The sequence below is a fragment of the Oncorhynchus mykiss genome, chromosome 7 (genome assembly GCF_057628025.1).
Source record: "Oncorhynchus mykiss isolate SJ-2025 chromosome 7, ASM5762802v1, whole genome shotgun sequence".
Taxonomy (NCBI): Eukaryota; Metazoa; Chordata; class Actinopteri; order Salmoniformes; family Salmonidae; genus Oncorhynchus; species Oncorhynchus mykiss.
The window spans coordinates 47,666,035-47,683,423 of record NC_143028.1 but is presented as its reverse complement, the minus strand read 5'-3'; the positions used below and the strand labels follow the sequence as shown (position 1 = coordinate 47,683,423).

The following is a 17,389-nucleotide window of genomic DNA, read 5'->3' as shown; positions in this document are numbered from 1 at the left end:
AAGTCTATACAGATGCAAGGGGGTTAGTGTCCTCTTCATGTCTATGCCTAATGTTTGGACTGTTCAAATCAATCAAATCAAATTGTATTGGTCACATATATTTATCAGATGTTATTGCAGGTGTAGCGAAATGCTTGTGTTCCTCGCTCCAATAGTGCAGTAGTATCTAACAATTCACAACAATACACACATCTAAAAGTTAAAGAATGGAATTAAGAAATATATAACTATTAGGATGAGCAATGTCGGAGTGGAATACAGTATATACATATGACATGAGTAAAACAGTATGTAAACATGATAAAGTGACTAGTGTTCCATTATTAAAGTGACCAGTGATTCCATGTTAGTTGAATAAAACTAGAGATGAACTCCTGACTACTTTTTCTTGTCTTTAACAATGTAGACAGTCTGTCCCTCTGGCATAACAAAGCCATTGTTTTACACCGAGTTCATTTTGAACTGGAACACCGGCGGCAAAACGTCCCCGTCCATTTGCCTTTGAAACAAACAGTATGGGTTCCTCTCTCTCACACACAGCCTCTACCTAGGAGGGACCCTTATGTAATACCAGTAATAAAACAAAGCAAGCGTTTCATTTCCTTGTCATCACAACAGCCACCTTTCCCTCTCCTTCCCTCCTTGATAACTCTCACAACCCTCCTCCTATACCTACTGCTGCTATAATGGCTGGGTTTCAGAGATGTCTCGCTGGGGCAGCCAGAACACCTTCTGTACACAAACACTCACAATCATTGCTGTGTTTTCACCTGGGTGAATGTGATGTTACCAACAGAGCTTCTGTTTACCACCCACTGAAAAACCAATACAAGAGTCTTGATCATGGAATCGTATTGTTCTCAAATGTATGGTTCCCGAGCAGTACACCACATGTATAGTAACACATAGTATCCCTGCTGCCTATATATAATGTATACTGTACCTATAGTTAGTTTATGATCTATGGTATTACTGGGGAATATATCAGATATTATATATATATATGTGGTGGCAGAGTGAACAGACTTACTCTACATAATATGTTCCATACTGTGGGTCCTCTATTTCCTCCCAGCCATACGGAAGCTCTGTGGATACAGGAAGAGATGCATTGTGTTCAACTACTATCACACAAAACATGCAAATGTACAGTACTGCAGGATAACAGGGCATAGTGATGAGAAGAGACCAGCAGACACGAGACAAAATGCTTATGCACACATTACAGTTGGGCGATAGTGGAGTTTCCAGGTATAAGACGAATAACAAGTTTGCTTTTTTTTCTCCCCACCAGGGAAGTTAAGCATGAGAAAATGGGCATGAAAAAAGCCCCCATTGACATTTTGCAGTTTTCGCAGGCAGCCTGGCTGGAATGGCTGCTGTACTGTACATCAAACCCTGGTGAGCACATGAAGCCCACAAAAAAACGCTCTTCACGCAAGAGAGAGCTTTGGAGTTGCTTTTCAGAGGCAGCACACCAACTAGCATTCTGCCTGCTTTTAAAAATTGATTGGAAACAACCGACCAGGGTCCTGTGTCTCCCTCGTACCCCCCACTCTCTCCCTACACTTAGCCCACATCACAGCCACACACCCTGGGAATGGACGGGCAAACGAGTGGGCACTCCTGGTACTTGTGGCATTCAAGTGACGCAAACAAGCTGAAGAGTCATCATACATAGAGTTCCTTCAGAAAGTATTCAAACCCCTTGACTTATTCCACATTTTTTTGTGTTACAGCCTGAATATATATTTTTTCTCACCCATCTACACACAATACCCTATAATGACAAAGTGAAAACATGCTTTTAGAATTCTTTTCAAATGTATTGAAAATGAAATACAGAAATGTCAAATTTCCATACAGTTTTCATACACCTTAGCCAAATACATTTAAACTCCGATTTTCACAATTCCTGACATTTAATCCAAGTAAAAATTCCCTGTCTTAGGTCAGTTAGGATCACCACTTTATTTTAAGAATGTGAAATGTCAGAATAATAGCAGAGAGAATGATTTATTTCAGCTTTTATTTATTTCATCACATTCCCAGTGGGTCAGAAGTTTACATACACTCAATTAGTATTTGGTAGCATTGTCTTTAAATTGTTCAACTTGGGTCAAATGTTTCAGGTAGCCTTCCACAAGCTTCCCACAATAAGTTGGGTGAATTTAGGCCCATTCCTCCTGACAGAGCTGGTGTAACCGAGTCAGGTTAGTAGGCCTCCTTGCTCGCACACCAGTCCCTCCTGCAGCAAAGCACCCGCACAACATGATGATGCCGCCCAAGTGCTTCACGGTTGGGATGATGTTCTTCAGCTTGCAAGCCTCCCCCTTTTTCCTCCAAACATAAAGATGGTCATTATGGCCAAACTGTTCTATTTTTGTTTCATCAGACCAGAGGACATTTCTCCAAAAAGTACGATCTTTGTCCCCATGTGCAGTTGCAAACCATAGTCTGGCTTTTTTCAGGCAGTTTTGGAGCAGTGGCTTCTTCCTTGCTGAGCGGCCTTTCAGGTTATGTCAATATAGGACTCGTTTTACTGTGGATATAGATACTTTTGTGCCTGTTTCCTCCAGCATCTTCACAAGGTCCTTTGCTGTTGTTCTGGGATTGATTTGCACTATTTGCATCAAAGTATGTTAATCTCTAGGAGACAGAACACATCACCTTCCAGAGCGGTATGATGGCTGCGTGGTCCCATGGTGTTTATACTTGCGTACTATTGTTTGTACAGATGAACGTGGTACCTTCAGGCATTTGGAAATTACTCCCAAGGATGAACCAAACTTGTGGAGGTCTACCATTTTTTTTCTGAGGTCTTGGATGATTTCTTTTAATTTTACCATGATGTCAAGCAAAGAGGCCCTGAATTTGAAGGTAGGCCTTAAAATACATCCACAGATACCCCTCCAATTGACTCAAATTATGTAAATTAGCCAGAAGCTCCAGAAGCTTCTAAAGCCATGACATCATTTTCTGGAATTTTCAAAGCTGTTTAAAGGTACAGGCAACTTAGTGTATGTAAACTTCTGACCCACTGGAATTGTGATACAGTGAATTATAAGTGAAATAATCTGTCTGTAAACAATTGTTGGAAAAATTACTTGTGTCATGCACAAAGTAGATGTCCTAACCAACTTGGGAAAACTATCGTTTGTTAACAAGAAATGTATGGAGTGGTTGAAAAACAAGTTTTAATGACTCCAACCTAAATGTATGTAAACTTCCGACTTCAACTGTAAGCATTCACAACTCTGATTCATTACTTTTTAGAAGCACCTTTGCAAGCATAGTCTTTCTGGGTAATTCTCTAAGATCTTTCCACACCTGGATTGTGCAACATTGTCCCATTGTTCTTTTCAAAATTCTTCAAGCTCTGTCAAATTGGTTGTTGATCATTGCTAGACAACCATTTCAGGTCTTGCCATAGACTTTCTAGTAGATGATTAGTTTAGTGCCATGTTGCAAACAAGATGCATGTTTTTATTCTGTACAGGCTTCCTTCTTTTCACTCTGTTTTCACTCGGTTAGTATTGTGGAGTAACTACAATGTTGTTGATCTATCCTCAGTTTTCTCTTATCACAGCCATTAAACTCTGTAACTGTTTTAAAATCACCATTGGCCTCATGGTGAAATCCCTGAGCGGTTTCCTTCCTCTATGGCAACTGAGTTAGGAAGGACGCCTGTACATTTGCAGTAAATTGGGTGTTTTGATACACCATCCAAAGTATAATTAATAACTTCACCATGCTCAAAGGAATATTCAATGTCTGCTTTTTATTTTACCCATATACCAATACGTGCCCTTCTTTGTGAGGCATTGGAAAACCTCTCTGGTCTTTGTGGTTGAATCTGTTTGGGGTACAGAGATGAGGTAGTCATTCAAAAATACTGTTAAACACAATTATTGCATAGAGTGAGTCCATGCAACTTATTATGTGACTTGTTCGGTAAAGTTGTACTCCTGAACGTATTTAGGCTTGCCATAATGAAGCAGTTGAATACTTATTGACTCAGAACATTTCTGCTTTTAATTTTTTATTAAATATAATCAAATTAAAATAAACATAATTCCACTTTGACATTATGGGGTATTTTGTGTAGGTCAGTAACAAAATGTAACACAACAACATGTGGAAAAAGAGGGGGTGTGAATACTTTCTGAGGGCATTGTATAAGTAGCACACATTACCCTTAGCTGGAGGCATTTATTAAGGAACATGCCATCATGTCAGAGGATGCAGACAATCTTGTCTGTATAGAAACGCAGTCATTTATATTTGATGAGCTGTCCGTATATGTGAAATAATGCACAGTATGCTGTAAGGCAGGGGCTGGGGGGCATAACCATGTGTAAAACTGCATGTGTGTACTAGTACAGTAGTAGAAGTAGCAGTAGTAGTAGTACTGGTAGCTGTAAGAGCTTTATGTACGCATGTACTGTGTGGTCCACTAAGGTCCTGAAGCCTTACCTCCATCCTCACACTTCTCCGGGGGCTTGGCTTTCTTGGCTAGGCGGGGGTCCAGCCAGGTGGTAGTCTTGCTATTGTGACTGTGAAGGGCAGATAAGAGAAGCATTCAAAAACCAGAGCCAGCTACTGACACTGGTATTTGCATCAGTGGAAAGATAGACAGTCACGTACCCACCAACAAAGCTACACAAGTTACAAATAACTTCTTGACCAAGTAATTCATCCTGCTTTGTATTCAAATGAGGGAAAAACTGAAACACAGTATTCATTATGACATGTGGTGACTTCAGACAAGATCAGCTGGAAGCCTGTTCTCAAACAACTCAAGGGCCTCTGGGAGAGCTATATTTACTCAATCATTCCTAAAACACAGTATTGATTGGTCAGGAAAACTGCTGAAGTTTTCTTGAAGAGAAACCACCAAGTAAATGAGCTCAGACTAGAAACAGTTTTGGAGTAAACATTGAGTCAATATGAGTGGATTTTAAAGAGACCCACACCAGTCCAGGCCTTGGTTTGTTTAACTAACTAACTTAAATCCACTGTCTGTTCGACATGGCTTATGTAACACGTGTGCTGTGTGCTTCACTAATCTGACCAACAATTGTATGATACTTTGCACGATGCTGATCAGATACTGTATAGCCATTTATTGCATAACCTGTAACGTAACATTCAACATTCAGTCCAGAGCAGAAGTGTCTTATGTCATTAAAAAAACATTACCTACATTTCTGTCATTTATTTAATTATTTAGCATGAAACTCTATTAATCATAAACTCAGCATTTTTTGGGAGGAGCCTTGAACTCTCTGTATCTACAGTGTAGCAGAGTTTAAACAACCAGGACTCAGTCGACTCAAGGATGTCTCTTTGTCCTGTCCCTGAGTGGATATACGGGTGCTGTTGCAGTACTCACTCTATGAAGTAGACCATGCCCGTCTCGGTGTAGGCCATCTCCCAGTTGAGAGGCAGTGGTTCCAGGCTGTCGTCGCGGGGCAGAGAGCTCCACGTACGGAAGTCCATTGCACTGCTGGACTGGGTGTAGCTGGGCACCGCCTTCCTCCATGATGCCCCCTCTTTATTCTCTGAAAGAGAGAGAGTGCGAAACAGCAGAAGGTTAGTCCTGCATGGACACCTCAAGCCTCATCCTGTTCTCCTAGCTGCAACGGGAGGAAGGAGGGTTTGATGTCGGTAAAGGATTTGCATGCAAGAGATCGTGTGTTCTGTTCACCAAGGCACTGTTTTGCATTTGCATGTACGTGTAAGCGTGTTTATGCATATGTGTGTACACCCCCTGGGTTTCAATGATATACTGTAGTAACTGAGGATTCACAGTAAAAAGGACATTTTAGCTTGAGGCTATTTGGTACAATAATACTGTCTTTATAGTTATTTCTATACTTTTTTTTATTCATTTAATGAGAACTGCAATAAAAGCATCACAATCAACATGAGCATAGACAACAAAGGCTCTCCAGGGTACAAAAAGCTGCCAAATGAAACTTATACCCAAGGGTCTTCTAATTGAGGGACTGTTTTTGTGTAATGCTAACCTCTGCACAAGCATATGATACAATGAGGCTCAACACAAAACAGCTTCTTCTAGTGTATACCACAGAGCTGATACAGGCAGCCCATGAGCATGTCAAGTTTGTGCATGTGCTTCTGTATTTGAGTAAATAGTTAACACACTACTACATCCATGGGATTTGTTGGTATTTCCAACAGATTGTTTATTTACTTGTTAGCTTGAAGGATGTGGAGGAACTGGCAAATGAGTCTGACGTCAACCGCTTATGCTAATCTGACTTCATCCACGCATGTACATGCGCACACACACAAACACACACACACACACACACACACACACACACACACACACACACAGGATCTGCGGATGTTCTGACTGGCCTCATGTAAATACCATGCACCATAGCCAGCCTTGAGGAGAGCTGAAGTCATCAGAGACAGTTCACAGAGGGGTGAGAGCCTGAGAGCCCACACCACACTGACTGCACTAGACACATACAGGAAGTCAGGCAGGGATCAGGGTTTGTCTTCAACACAGAGACCAGGGAAGTTCAGTCAGGAGTTTTGGCCATTGCACTCACTTTTTCCATAAACCTTCTGACCTGTTCATAATTATTTCCATATATGGTTGGTTTGGAATGAAAAGTTCAGAACAACCCCAACATGACTGCAGTACAGCAGAAATGTGATGTATTTCACATAAAATGACTTGTAAGCCATTTCTGTTGGAATCAGGCTATCCTTGGGCACATCAAAGACAGCCCAGATCCTTTGAGAGAGGAGTCCTGATTGATCATACACATGGAGTCTCTTGTCTTAGGGTAAGAAGACTGCTGCCTTCCAAGGTGACCTGCACTACAGTAGAAGGTGTTACTGATACTGGATGTGCTTTAGGCATGGCTTTGGTGTGGGAGGTGTCTGGCTATATAGACAGAGCATGGTTGGATAACACAAACAGACAGATAGCACAAACTGGGAATAATGGGGAAGGTGATCACAGCTCCTAGATCATAGGTCAATATGTATAGTATAGAGCAGAATGATGTTATAGAGTAGAAATATGATATAGTCCATAGTCATAATAATGTACATCTAAAAGTAGAAAGATATTTGAAAAAGGACTAAGAGATGTACAAAAGGGGACTATCCTGAGCAAAGAGAAAAAGGGAAGGAGAGGGGGTTTGAGTGTGAGATGTACTGACCTGGGAGGCCATTGGACAGAGGTGGCCTCTCATCATCGTCCTCCTCCTCAGGGACCACACTGTCCTTCCTGTCCATTTTGCTGACGGAGGTGGTCCGTTTACGCTGGACCTCGTTGTCATAGTCCTCATCAAACAGCACCTGATCCACCAGGTCAGGCTGCACCAGGGTGGGCTCTGCTGGGGGCTTGGGGGTCCCATAGTAGTTACCTGGAGATAGAGGGAGAGGGAGGGGAGAAAGAGGGAGGGAGGGAGGGGTCAGATAGAGAGATGAGTGTCTAACAAGTTCCCTTTTCTCAGCCATCCCTGTAGCTACTATGCAGCCCTGGTAAGACATAGGCAGTTATTGTGCATTGAGGCCATCTGACAAGAACTGGTAAAGTAATGGGACCACAATCTTGTAAACACGGTCCTACATTTCAATCGTGTGTAAGGCTTAACTGAATGAACAACAGCGGCAAAATGCAATATGAAAGTTTATTAAAATTGTTTAGGGAGTGGCCTCATCTCCTAAGTAAGATCCTCGGAGCCAGATGCTTTGATGGCAGGTAGCTCTATGGGCGGCAGCTGGCATGGAAACCCCCCAGCTGGAAGAAAGGAGTTCCAATGACGGGGTTTAGCTGGTGGTGGTGGGGAGGTGAAGGGTTGTCAGTACATTTTGCTGTAACACAGCATGTAAGAGAACATGGATAAGTTTTAAAGTCCAAAAATGAAATGTGATAACAGGTTAAACAGCAAGCGTGAGAAATGTGTATTATTGGGCTGTGCTCATAGGCTATAAGGTAAGTAGGTGAATGACATTCTGCACGTGGCTAATAGAAAAGAGAAGGAGAGGAGAGGCTAATGATGCATTTGTAAACACTATCACATACATTCCCACTATGCCCGTAGAATAGGAAACGATGTGAATTATATTATTCTTACTGTATGAAGTTAACGCAAGCCATTCAGACAAGCCTTACTGATTGACCCATCGTAAACTACGTGACCACTATAGACTCCTCCATTATACATGAGCGTGCCATGAACAGTGTGATCTGTTTAACGGGAGAACCTTTCATCCTGGCTGTGCCCCCCCCCCCCCCCCAATTAACGATCTCTGAAAAGTGTTTTTCTCCTGGTGAATAAAAACCTTGTGATACTGCCTATAAATAGTCAGTTAAGATAACAGTATCGCATAGGAGCTTAACTTTGTTAAATCATTGGCTAATTTAGCTCATAGGGTGATCAATCTCTGACTAGCGGTTGAACACTCTGGCTAACTACATTTATGCACAGAAAACATAATTATTCAACCTTCATTACAATAATGAATTATGTACATACTGATTCGATACTGATTCGAGATGCCCAAAATGTTTATGTTTATTTGTTTGCTAAGCAGTTCCCAGATCTGAATCTGTTCATGGGGAGCATTATGGAATTATGTTTTGGCAATATTTTATTTTAAGGTCAAACATTTACTGTATGATTAGACAGAGTCTATTCATAATTCATAAGCAGCTTAATTAAAGAACCGGGGAAAGATGCCACTGGGAAATATGGATTTTCAGCAAATGTATTACTCTCTATAAACTTGATCTCCTTTTCATTTGAACTGTGCTTGTTCTCATCTTACAAACCTTTGATCTCCACCTATTTCAATTGAAACATTACAAATAGGTCTGTTATAGAAGACATGCTTAAAAGACAGCTTTCTCTCTTTATAAGGCCGTGTCACTAATATTTCTGAGGGAGACACTTTTGTAAAACAAAATCACTGGGCGAGCCGCAATACCCATCGCAGAACGGGGGTGGAGAGTCACAAAGTCCAATTTATTCATACATGATATTAAACAGATATATACATTTAAGATTTTATTAACATGGACCGTCAAGCAATTTGAATCTCTTATTCTCTATTTTAGGACACTTGGCGGTATCAGAAACAAATGTGTAAAATATTTTTGATTAATCTTTAGAATCTGACCTTACTGTCATTATCTTGCCATTACTGTCATTATCTTATTCCCATTAAAAGGTAGAGCACATTATATGGAAAATCAGGTAATGAAACATTTCAGTCTGAAGGAAGTATGCTTTGGAGTGATTGAAATCAATCAGAAAAGTATTGGAAAGTTCATGGAAAACATTAGGGATGATAATCAAGCAATCTTATCAGATAACATGTATTTGTCACATGCTTCGTAAACAACAGGTGTAGACTTAACTTACTTATGGATCCTTTTCCAGCAATGTAGAGTTAAAGATAAAGATAAATAAAAAAAATATATATATATTTACAAATAATATATATATATATATATATATATATATATATATATATATATAGTACCAGTTAAAAGTTTGGACACACCTACTCATTCAAGGATTTGTCTTTATTTTTACTATTTTCTACATTGTAGAATAATAGTTGTCACGACCGTCGTAAGAACATTCGGACCAAAGCGCAGCGTGAAATCGGTTCAACATTTTTTAATTATAAGTGAACCGGACAAAAAACAATAAAGAATACATTATATGTGAGGCTATGGAGTGCTCAAAGGCAACTACACATAAACAAGAACCCACAAAACACAGTGGGGGAATGGCTGCCCAAATATGATCCCCAATCAGAGACAACGATAAACAGCTGCCTCTGATTGGGAACCATACCAGGCCAACACAGAAATAAAACAACCTAGATTACCCACCCAAGTCACACACCGACCTAACCAACATAGAGAATAAAAGGCTCTCTATGGCCAGGGCGTGACAATAGGGAAGACATCAAAACTATGAAATAACACATATGGAATCATGTAGTAACCAAAAAGTATCCACACTTTGCCTCTATGACAGCTTTGCACACTTTTGGTATTCTCTCAACCAGCTTCATGAGGTAGTCACCTGGAATGCATTTCAATTAACAGATGTGCCTTGTTAAAAGTTAATTTGTGAAATTTATTTCCTTCTTAATGAGCTTGAGCCAATCAGTTGTGTTGTGACAAGGTAGGGGTGGTATACAGAAGATAGCCCTACTTGGTAAAAGACCAAGTCCATATTATGGCAAGAACAGCTCAAATAAGTAAAGAGAAATCAAAGTCCATCATTACTTTAAGACATGAAGGTCAGTCAATGCGGAAAAGTTCAAGAACTTTGAAAGTTTCTTCAAGTGCAGTCGCAAAAACCATCAAGCTTTATAATGAATCTGGCTCTCATGAGGACCGCCAAAGGAAAGGAAGACCCAGAGTTACCTCTGCTGCAGAGGATAAGTTCATTAGAGTTAACTGCACCTCAGATTGTAGCCCAAATAAATGCTTCACAGACTTCAAGTAACAGACAAATCTCAACATCAACTGTTCAGAGGGGACTGCGTGAATCAGGCCTTTATGGTCGAATTGCTGCAAAGAAACCACTACTAAAGGACACCAATAAGAAGAGAGACTTGCTTGGGTCAAGAAACACGAGCAATGGACATTAGACCGATGGAAATCTGTCCTTTGGTCTGATGAATCCAAATTTGAGATTTTTGCTTCCAACCGCAGTGTCTTTGTGAGACACAGAGTAGGTGAACGTATGATCTCCACATGTGTGGTTTCCACTGTGAAGCATGGAGGAGGAGTGATGGTGCGGGGATGCTTTTCTGGTGACACTGTCAGTGATTTATTTAGAATTTAAGGCACACTTAACCAGCATGGCTAGCACAGCATTCTGCAGCGATATGCCATCCCATCTTGTTTGTGCATAGTGGGACTATCATTTGTTTTTCAACAGGACAATGAACCAAAACACACCTCCAGGCTGTGTAAGGGCTACTTGACCAAGAAGCAGAAAGATGGAGTGCTGCATCAGATGACCTGGCCTCCACAATCACCCGACCTTAACCCAATTGAGATGGTTTGGGATTGGTTAGACCACAGAGTGAAGGAAAAGCAGCCAACAAGTGCTCAGATAATGCCAAGAGTGTGCAAAGCTGTCATCAAGGCAACGGGTAGCTACTTTGAAGAATCTTAAATATGAAATATATTTTGATTTGTTTAACCCTTTTTTGGTTATTACAGGATATGTTGTTTCATCGTTATTCTACAATGTAGAAAATAGTACAAATAAAGAAAAACACTTGAATGAGTAGGTGTGTCCAAACTTTTGACTGGTAATCTATTTAAACACATACAGTTGAAGTCGGTAGTTTACATACACTTAGGTTGGAGTCATTAAAACTTGTTTTTCAACCACTCCACAAATGTCTTGTTAACAAACTATAGTTTTGGCAAGTCGGTTAGGACATCTACTTTGTGCATGATACAAGTCAATTTTCCAACAATTGTTTACAGACAGATTATTTCACTTATAATTCACTGTATCACAATTCCAGTGGGTCAGAAGTTTACATACACTAAGTTGACTGTGCCTTTAAACAGCTTGGAAAATTCCAGAAAATGATGTTATGGCTTTAAAAGCTTCTGATATGCAAATTGACATCATTTGAGTCAATTGGAGGTGTACCCGTGGACGTATTTCAAGGCCTATCTTCAAACTCAGTGCCTCTTTGCTTGGCATCATGGGAAAATCAAAAGAAATCAGCCAAGACCTCAGAGAGAGAAAAAAAATTGTAGACCTCCACAAGTCTGGTTCTTCCTTGGGAGCAATTTCCAAATGCCTGAAGGTACCACGTTAATCTGTACAAACAATAGTATGCAAGTATAAACACCATGGGACCACACAGCCGTCATACTGCTCAGGAAGGAGACGCGTTCTGTCTCCTAGAGATTAACATACTTTGGCGCGAAAAGTGCAAATCAATCCCAGAACAACAGCAAAGGACCTTGTGAAGATGCTGGAGGAAACAGGTACAAAAGTATCTATATCCACAGTAAAACGAGTCATATATCGTCATAACCTGGATGGCTGCTCAGCAAGGAAGAAGCCACTGCTCCAAAACCACCATAAAAAAGCCAGACTACGGTTTGCAACTGCACATGGGGACAAAGATTGTAGTTTTTGGAGAAATGTCCTCTTGTATGATGAAACAAAAATAGAACAGTTTGGCCATAATGACCATCGTTATGTTTGGAGGAAAAACGGGGAGGCTTGCAAGCTGAAGTCACCATCCCAACCGTGAAGCACGGGGGTGGCAGCATCATGTTGTGGGTATAATTTGCTGCAGGAGGGACTGCTGCACTGCACCAAATAGATGGCATCATGAGGAAAGAAAATTATGTGGATATATTGAAGCAACATCTCAAGACATCAGTCAGGAAGTTAAAGCTTGGTCGCAAATGGGTCTTCCAAATGGACAATGACCCCAAGCATACTTCCAAAGTTGTGGCAAAATGGCTTAAGGACAACAAAGTCAAGGTATTGGAGTGGACATCACATTGCCCTTACCTTAATCCTATAGAAAATGTGTGGGCAGAACTGAAAAAGCGTGTGCGAGCAAGGAGGCCTACAAACCTGACTCAATGGGCCAAAATTTACCCAACTTATAGTGGGAAGCTTGTGGAAGGCTACCCGAAACGTTTGACCCAAGTTAAACCATTTAAAGACAATGCTAACATATACTAATTGAGTGTATGTAAACTTCTGACCCACTGGGAATGTGATGAAAGAAATAAAAGCTGAAATAAATCATTCTTTCTACTAGGATTAAATGGCAGGAATTGAGGAGTTTAAATGTATTTAAGGTGTATTTTAAGGTATATTTAAGGCTAAGTTGTATGTAAACTTCCGACTTCAACTGTATATAGTCTACAGAAATTGGTTCAGTTATTGCCTAAAATGAATGTGTTCATATGGGCAGAATATTGTTGTAACGATTCTCGTCCTCGTCTGATGAGGAATATGAAGGATCGGACCAAAATGCAGCGTGGTCTGAACACAAAATAACAAAGGTGAAACAACGAAACAGTCTTATCAGGTGACAAAACACAAAACAGGAAACAACTAACCACAAACACAGGTGGGTACAGGATACCTAAGTATGGTTCCCAATCAGAGGCAGCTGTCAATCATTGTCTCTGATTGAGAACCATACTTAGGCAGCCTGTTTTCCCACTATTGGTTGTGGGTAGTTGTTTTCCATTTCAGTGTTTGCACCAGTGTTGCGGTTTTCATTTATTATCTTGTTCTTTTGTATTTAGTGTTCAGTTAATTAAAGGCAACATGAACACGTACCATGATGCGCTTTTGTCTACTCCTTCTTCCTCAGACGAACATCGTTACAATTGTTTAGAAATTAGTTAATATGATTATATAAAGCCTGAAGGCTAAAAACAGTCTATACTATATCAAGGCCTATATCTAGTTTCTAAAAAAATTTTTTTAAAGAATGTATTTTCTCCTTAAATAGACGCAGGCAAGCAGTGTTACCACGGTCCACAATTTCAACGGTTTCATCCTGGGTCTCCAGGCTTTTCACCTTCAGGCCAGTCATCGTCACCTTTCGGATGCAAATCTGAGCATTGTCCGGGATATGGTTGTGTTCTCCAGATAACTTTGCGATAACCCCATCAGTGAGAGTTCTGTGACCTCTGCATTGGAAACATCATATTCAGTCCACTTCCAGAAGGATTTATTTGCAGTCTGTCTCTCCCGTCGGTGTAGCCTTCATGCACCAGGATATTTTTTTCCATGCACAGAGAGGATCCATTTGGGTTCCAATGCAGCTTCTTCTGACCTCCTCTAAGAATAATGAATTCTGAGGGTAGCAGTGAAAGATAGTTTTAAGCAGAATATTTGGATTATTAGCATATGCACGACTTGCAATACGATTGCTGGACAATCGAAGCCATCCATCCAATCCATTTATTCAGATCTGGCAGTTCAAAGAGGATAGTTTCAATGGTAATGAATTGGGCCTAGTTATTGTTCATGAGCAGCATACATTTGCATTGATTCTCTTAAATCTCTGAAATAATCTCTAATAATCCAAATATGCTCTTCTTTTGCAATGTTTAGCCTACTGTACTGTTTGTCTATCTGGACTGTCTGCCTGTCTTGGTGATAATCTTAAGATAATAGAATACTAAAATAGTATTCCTTAGTTTGTGTGCCTATTATTATTTTACATTTAAGTATGACCTCCTAAAACTAAAAACGTATTTTGTATACATTCTAATAACATTTTAGTAGTCCAAAATCGTGTTATATAAAATCGTCCCTTGTATTAATGGCAGTGTCGATTGCCTGTCAATATTATAAGCATTTATCTGTGAAATTAGACATTGAACTTGAGCCCTGTTTCAACAATAATCAGCTGATTGAGAAAATCATTTTCAGAATAACAGTAAATAACAGCTGTTTTGACACACAGCACACAAGGTTTTTCTAAAACATTTTGATGTCTCATACTTTACGGAAAGTATAGTTGAAATTATACAGGCTAAACATGAAGGCCTATACTGTAGCATTAAAAAACTGGTTCAAAAGCTAAAAAGCTTTATTTCCTTGTAATTCATTTTATTCAATGGCTTCACTTGAGTGTCCTCGCCAGCCAGGGTAGGACAGCACTTTATAACATTCCAATGTTATATGAATTGCTCATCCATATTTTTTTATTGAAAATGGGAACAATGGGAGAGATGGACAAATGCTGATTTACTGACTACATTCTCATTCATATTATCAAGACATGAGGTGAGTATCAAAATAGTTTTAAAAGATGCCCTTGCCTAAAATTTGAATCTCAGATACGTAGATCTTTAGCATAATAGCCTATAGTGTCAATAAAAAATATGGTGTTCTGTTATTTTGAAATAGCCTAAATGTACAGTATCATAATGAGACTAAATGAAACAACATAAGATAAATAGATGTTGTGATGTTGTCCTATATTAAATGAACTTATTAGACTGCAAAAGGCAGACATTTCATATAAACTTTGGTGTTCTGTGGTCCAAATTTCAAAATAATGTTTATTTTTCAGACTCTTTCCGTTGGTAGGCCTAACCATGTGTCTCTCTCTACTCATTCAGAAAGCCTGCTCACTAATGTCAATACCAAAGCTGATAATTGTGACTTGATTTAATTAGAAGGATGTGAATAATGATGATGAGAGCCCACTACAGCATAACCCTTTAATCATAACCTATTGTTACTCTGTGTCTCTAAAATCACATTTCCATAGTCATGTGATAGTCTTTTTTAATTGAAACATCCACATTTAGGCTTTTTTCCATATTACCTTTTTTTTTACTTAGTCAGTTAAGAACAAATTCTTATTTACAATGACTTCCTACCCTGGCCAAACCCTAATGATGCTGGGCCAATTGTGTACCGCCCTATGGGGCTCCCAATCACAACTGGTTGTGATACAGCCTGGAATTGAACCAGGGTCTGTAGTGTCATCTCTCTAGCACTGAGATGCAGTGCCTTAGACCGCTGCGCCACTCACGAGCCCCTTCTATTTTCATAACTGATAAAAAATTCAGTATATAGCCTATACATAATATTCTGTCTATATGAACACATTTATTTTAGTCCATATAAAGAACTGCTATGCATGAGTTAATGAAAAGTATCAAAGAATTGTTCCACATTCTCGAATAAAAAACAAATAAACAGAAACAGGCAATAGTGGGAGGGGCTCATTGGCCACATGTCTCGACAGACATGTGTGATTGGTTCTTCCCCTGATTAGTGATTCTGAGTGAATCCCAATGTGACACATCTCACTCCTATTATCAGGGAACCGGGGTTACGATAGTAATCCTAAATCGTATGGTATTAATGCTCCTGTGCTCATCTCCCTCACAGCAGTTTGTCAGAGATGGCTTCATTAACCCTGGTGGCACAGCGATAGCAGGGAGAGATTGGGGGCCACCTAGCTAATAGTCATCTGTCTCCTGCCACCCTGACATTCATCAGCCAGACGTTATAGCATACATATTAATTACAAACATATCTCTCGGCCCCTGGTAAATGTGCGTCAGGCAAGTGAGGGTGTGTGAAAGTGACAAGTCAGAGGAGATTTCTGCTATTATTTGTCATATTAAACTGTTTTATAAGCTGACAAGAAGAGGGGGTGGTTTGTTTGACATAAATATTGCAAATGTCATGTTGATGAGCTTCATCTTCTGAGTGGCGCAGCGGTCTAAGCCACTGCATTTCAGTGCTAGGCATCACTACAGGCCCTGTGTTCAATCCTGGGCTGTATCACAACAGGCCATGATCGTGTGTCCCATAGGGCAGCGCACAATTGGCCCAGCGTCATCCGGGTTAGGAGAGGGTTTGCCTGGGGTAGAAATCTGTTCTTAAAATAAAATAAAATACAAATATACACTAATAGACATGGACAGACTTCAATGTATACAGTACTTCACACTGATATATTCCTTGCTAAATGCACCAAGGCAAAGCACAGGAGTCAGAAACAGCCACAGTACATGCTAGGCATCAGTCCACTGATTTCATGTACTCAACCCACTAAATTCATGTACTCAACCCACTAGAGAATTTAATGAATTTAGCAAGGCATACATCAGTGTAAAGTACTGTATACATTGAAATCTGTCCAGGGTTTCAACTGGCGGCCAGCCAAGTTCTGATCTAAACAATTATAATATGTTTTTATTTTAAATGTTTTATTGTTGGACATAAAAGACTGTAAAAACACCAACAAATCAGCTCCAAGTGATTTTAATTTTGGAGATTTGTTCCAAAGTATTCACAAGCATAATAGAGAGATATACACAAAGTGTACAAAACATTAAGAACACCTCCTCTTTCCATGACATAGACTGACCAGGTGAATCCAGGTGAAAGCTATGATCCCTTATTGATGTCACTTCTTAAATACACTTCAATCAGTGTAGATGAAGGGGAGGACACAGCTTAAAGGAGACAATTGAGACATGGATTGTATATGTTGTGCCATTCAGAGGGTGAATGGGCAAGACAAACAATTTAAGTGCCTTTGAATGGGGTATGGTAGTAGGTGCCAGGCGCACCGGTTTGGGTCAAAGAACTGCAATGCTGCTGAGGTTTTCACGCTCAACAGTTTCACATGTGTACCCAAAGGACATACAGCCAACTTGACACAACGGTGGGAAGCATTGAAGTCAACATGGGCCAGCATCCCTGTGGAATGCTTTGGACACCTTGTAGAGTCCATGCCCTGACGAATTGAGGGCAAAAGGGGGTGGGGCAACTCAATATTAGGCAGGTGTTCTTAATATTTTGTGCACTCAGTGTATGCGATC

At 40.0% G+C, this 17,389-nt stretch overlaps 1 protein-coding gene across 4 annotated transcripts in view; it reads right to left on the bottom strand.

The window, feature by feature from the left end:
* The window catches only part of LOC110527986 (membrane-associated guanylate kinase, WW and PDZ domain-containing protein 3), a 145,897-nt gene that overhangs the window by 23,472 nt on the left and 105,036 nt on the right, over window positions 1-17,389 (bottom strand). For all 4 annotated transcript variants that reach the window (XM_021609674.3, XM_021609675.3, XM_021609676.3 and 1 more), the window contains exons 4-7: window positions 7,212-7,418; window positions 5,396-5,564; window positions 4,477-4,556; window positions 1,031-1,088 (exon numbers count right to left, since the gene is read on the bottom strand). In XM_021609674.3, the coding sequence (XP_021465349.3) occupies window positions 1,031-1,088; window positions 4,477-4,556; window positions 5,396-5,564; window positions 7,212-7,418 (514 nt within the window). The remainder of the gene's footprint in view (window positions 1-1,030; window positions 1,089-4,476; window positions 4,557-5,395; window positions 5,565-7,211; window positions 7,419-17,389) is intronic.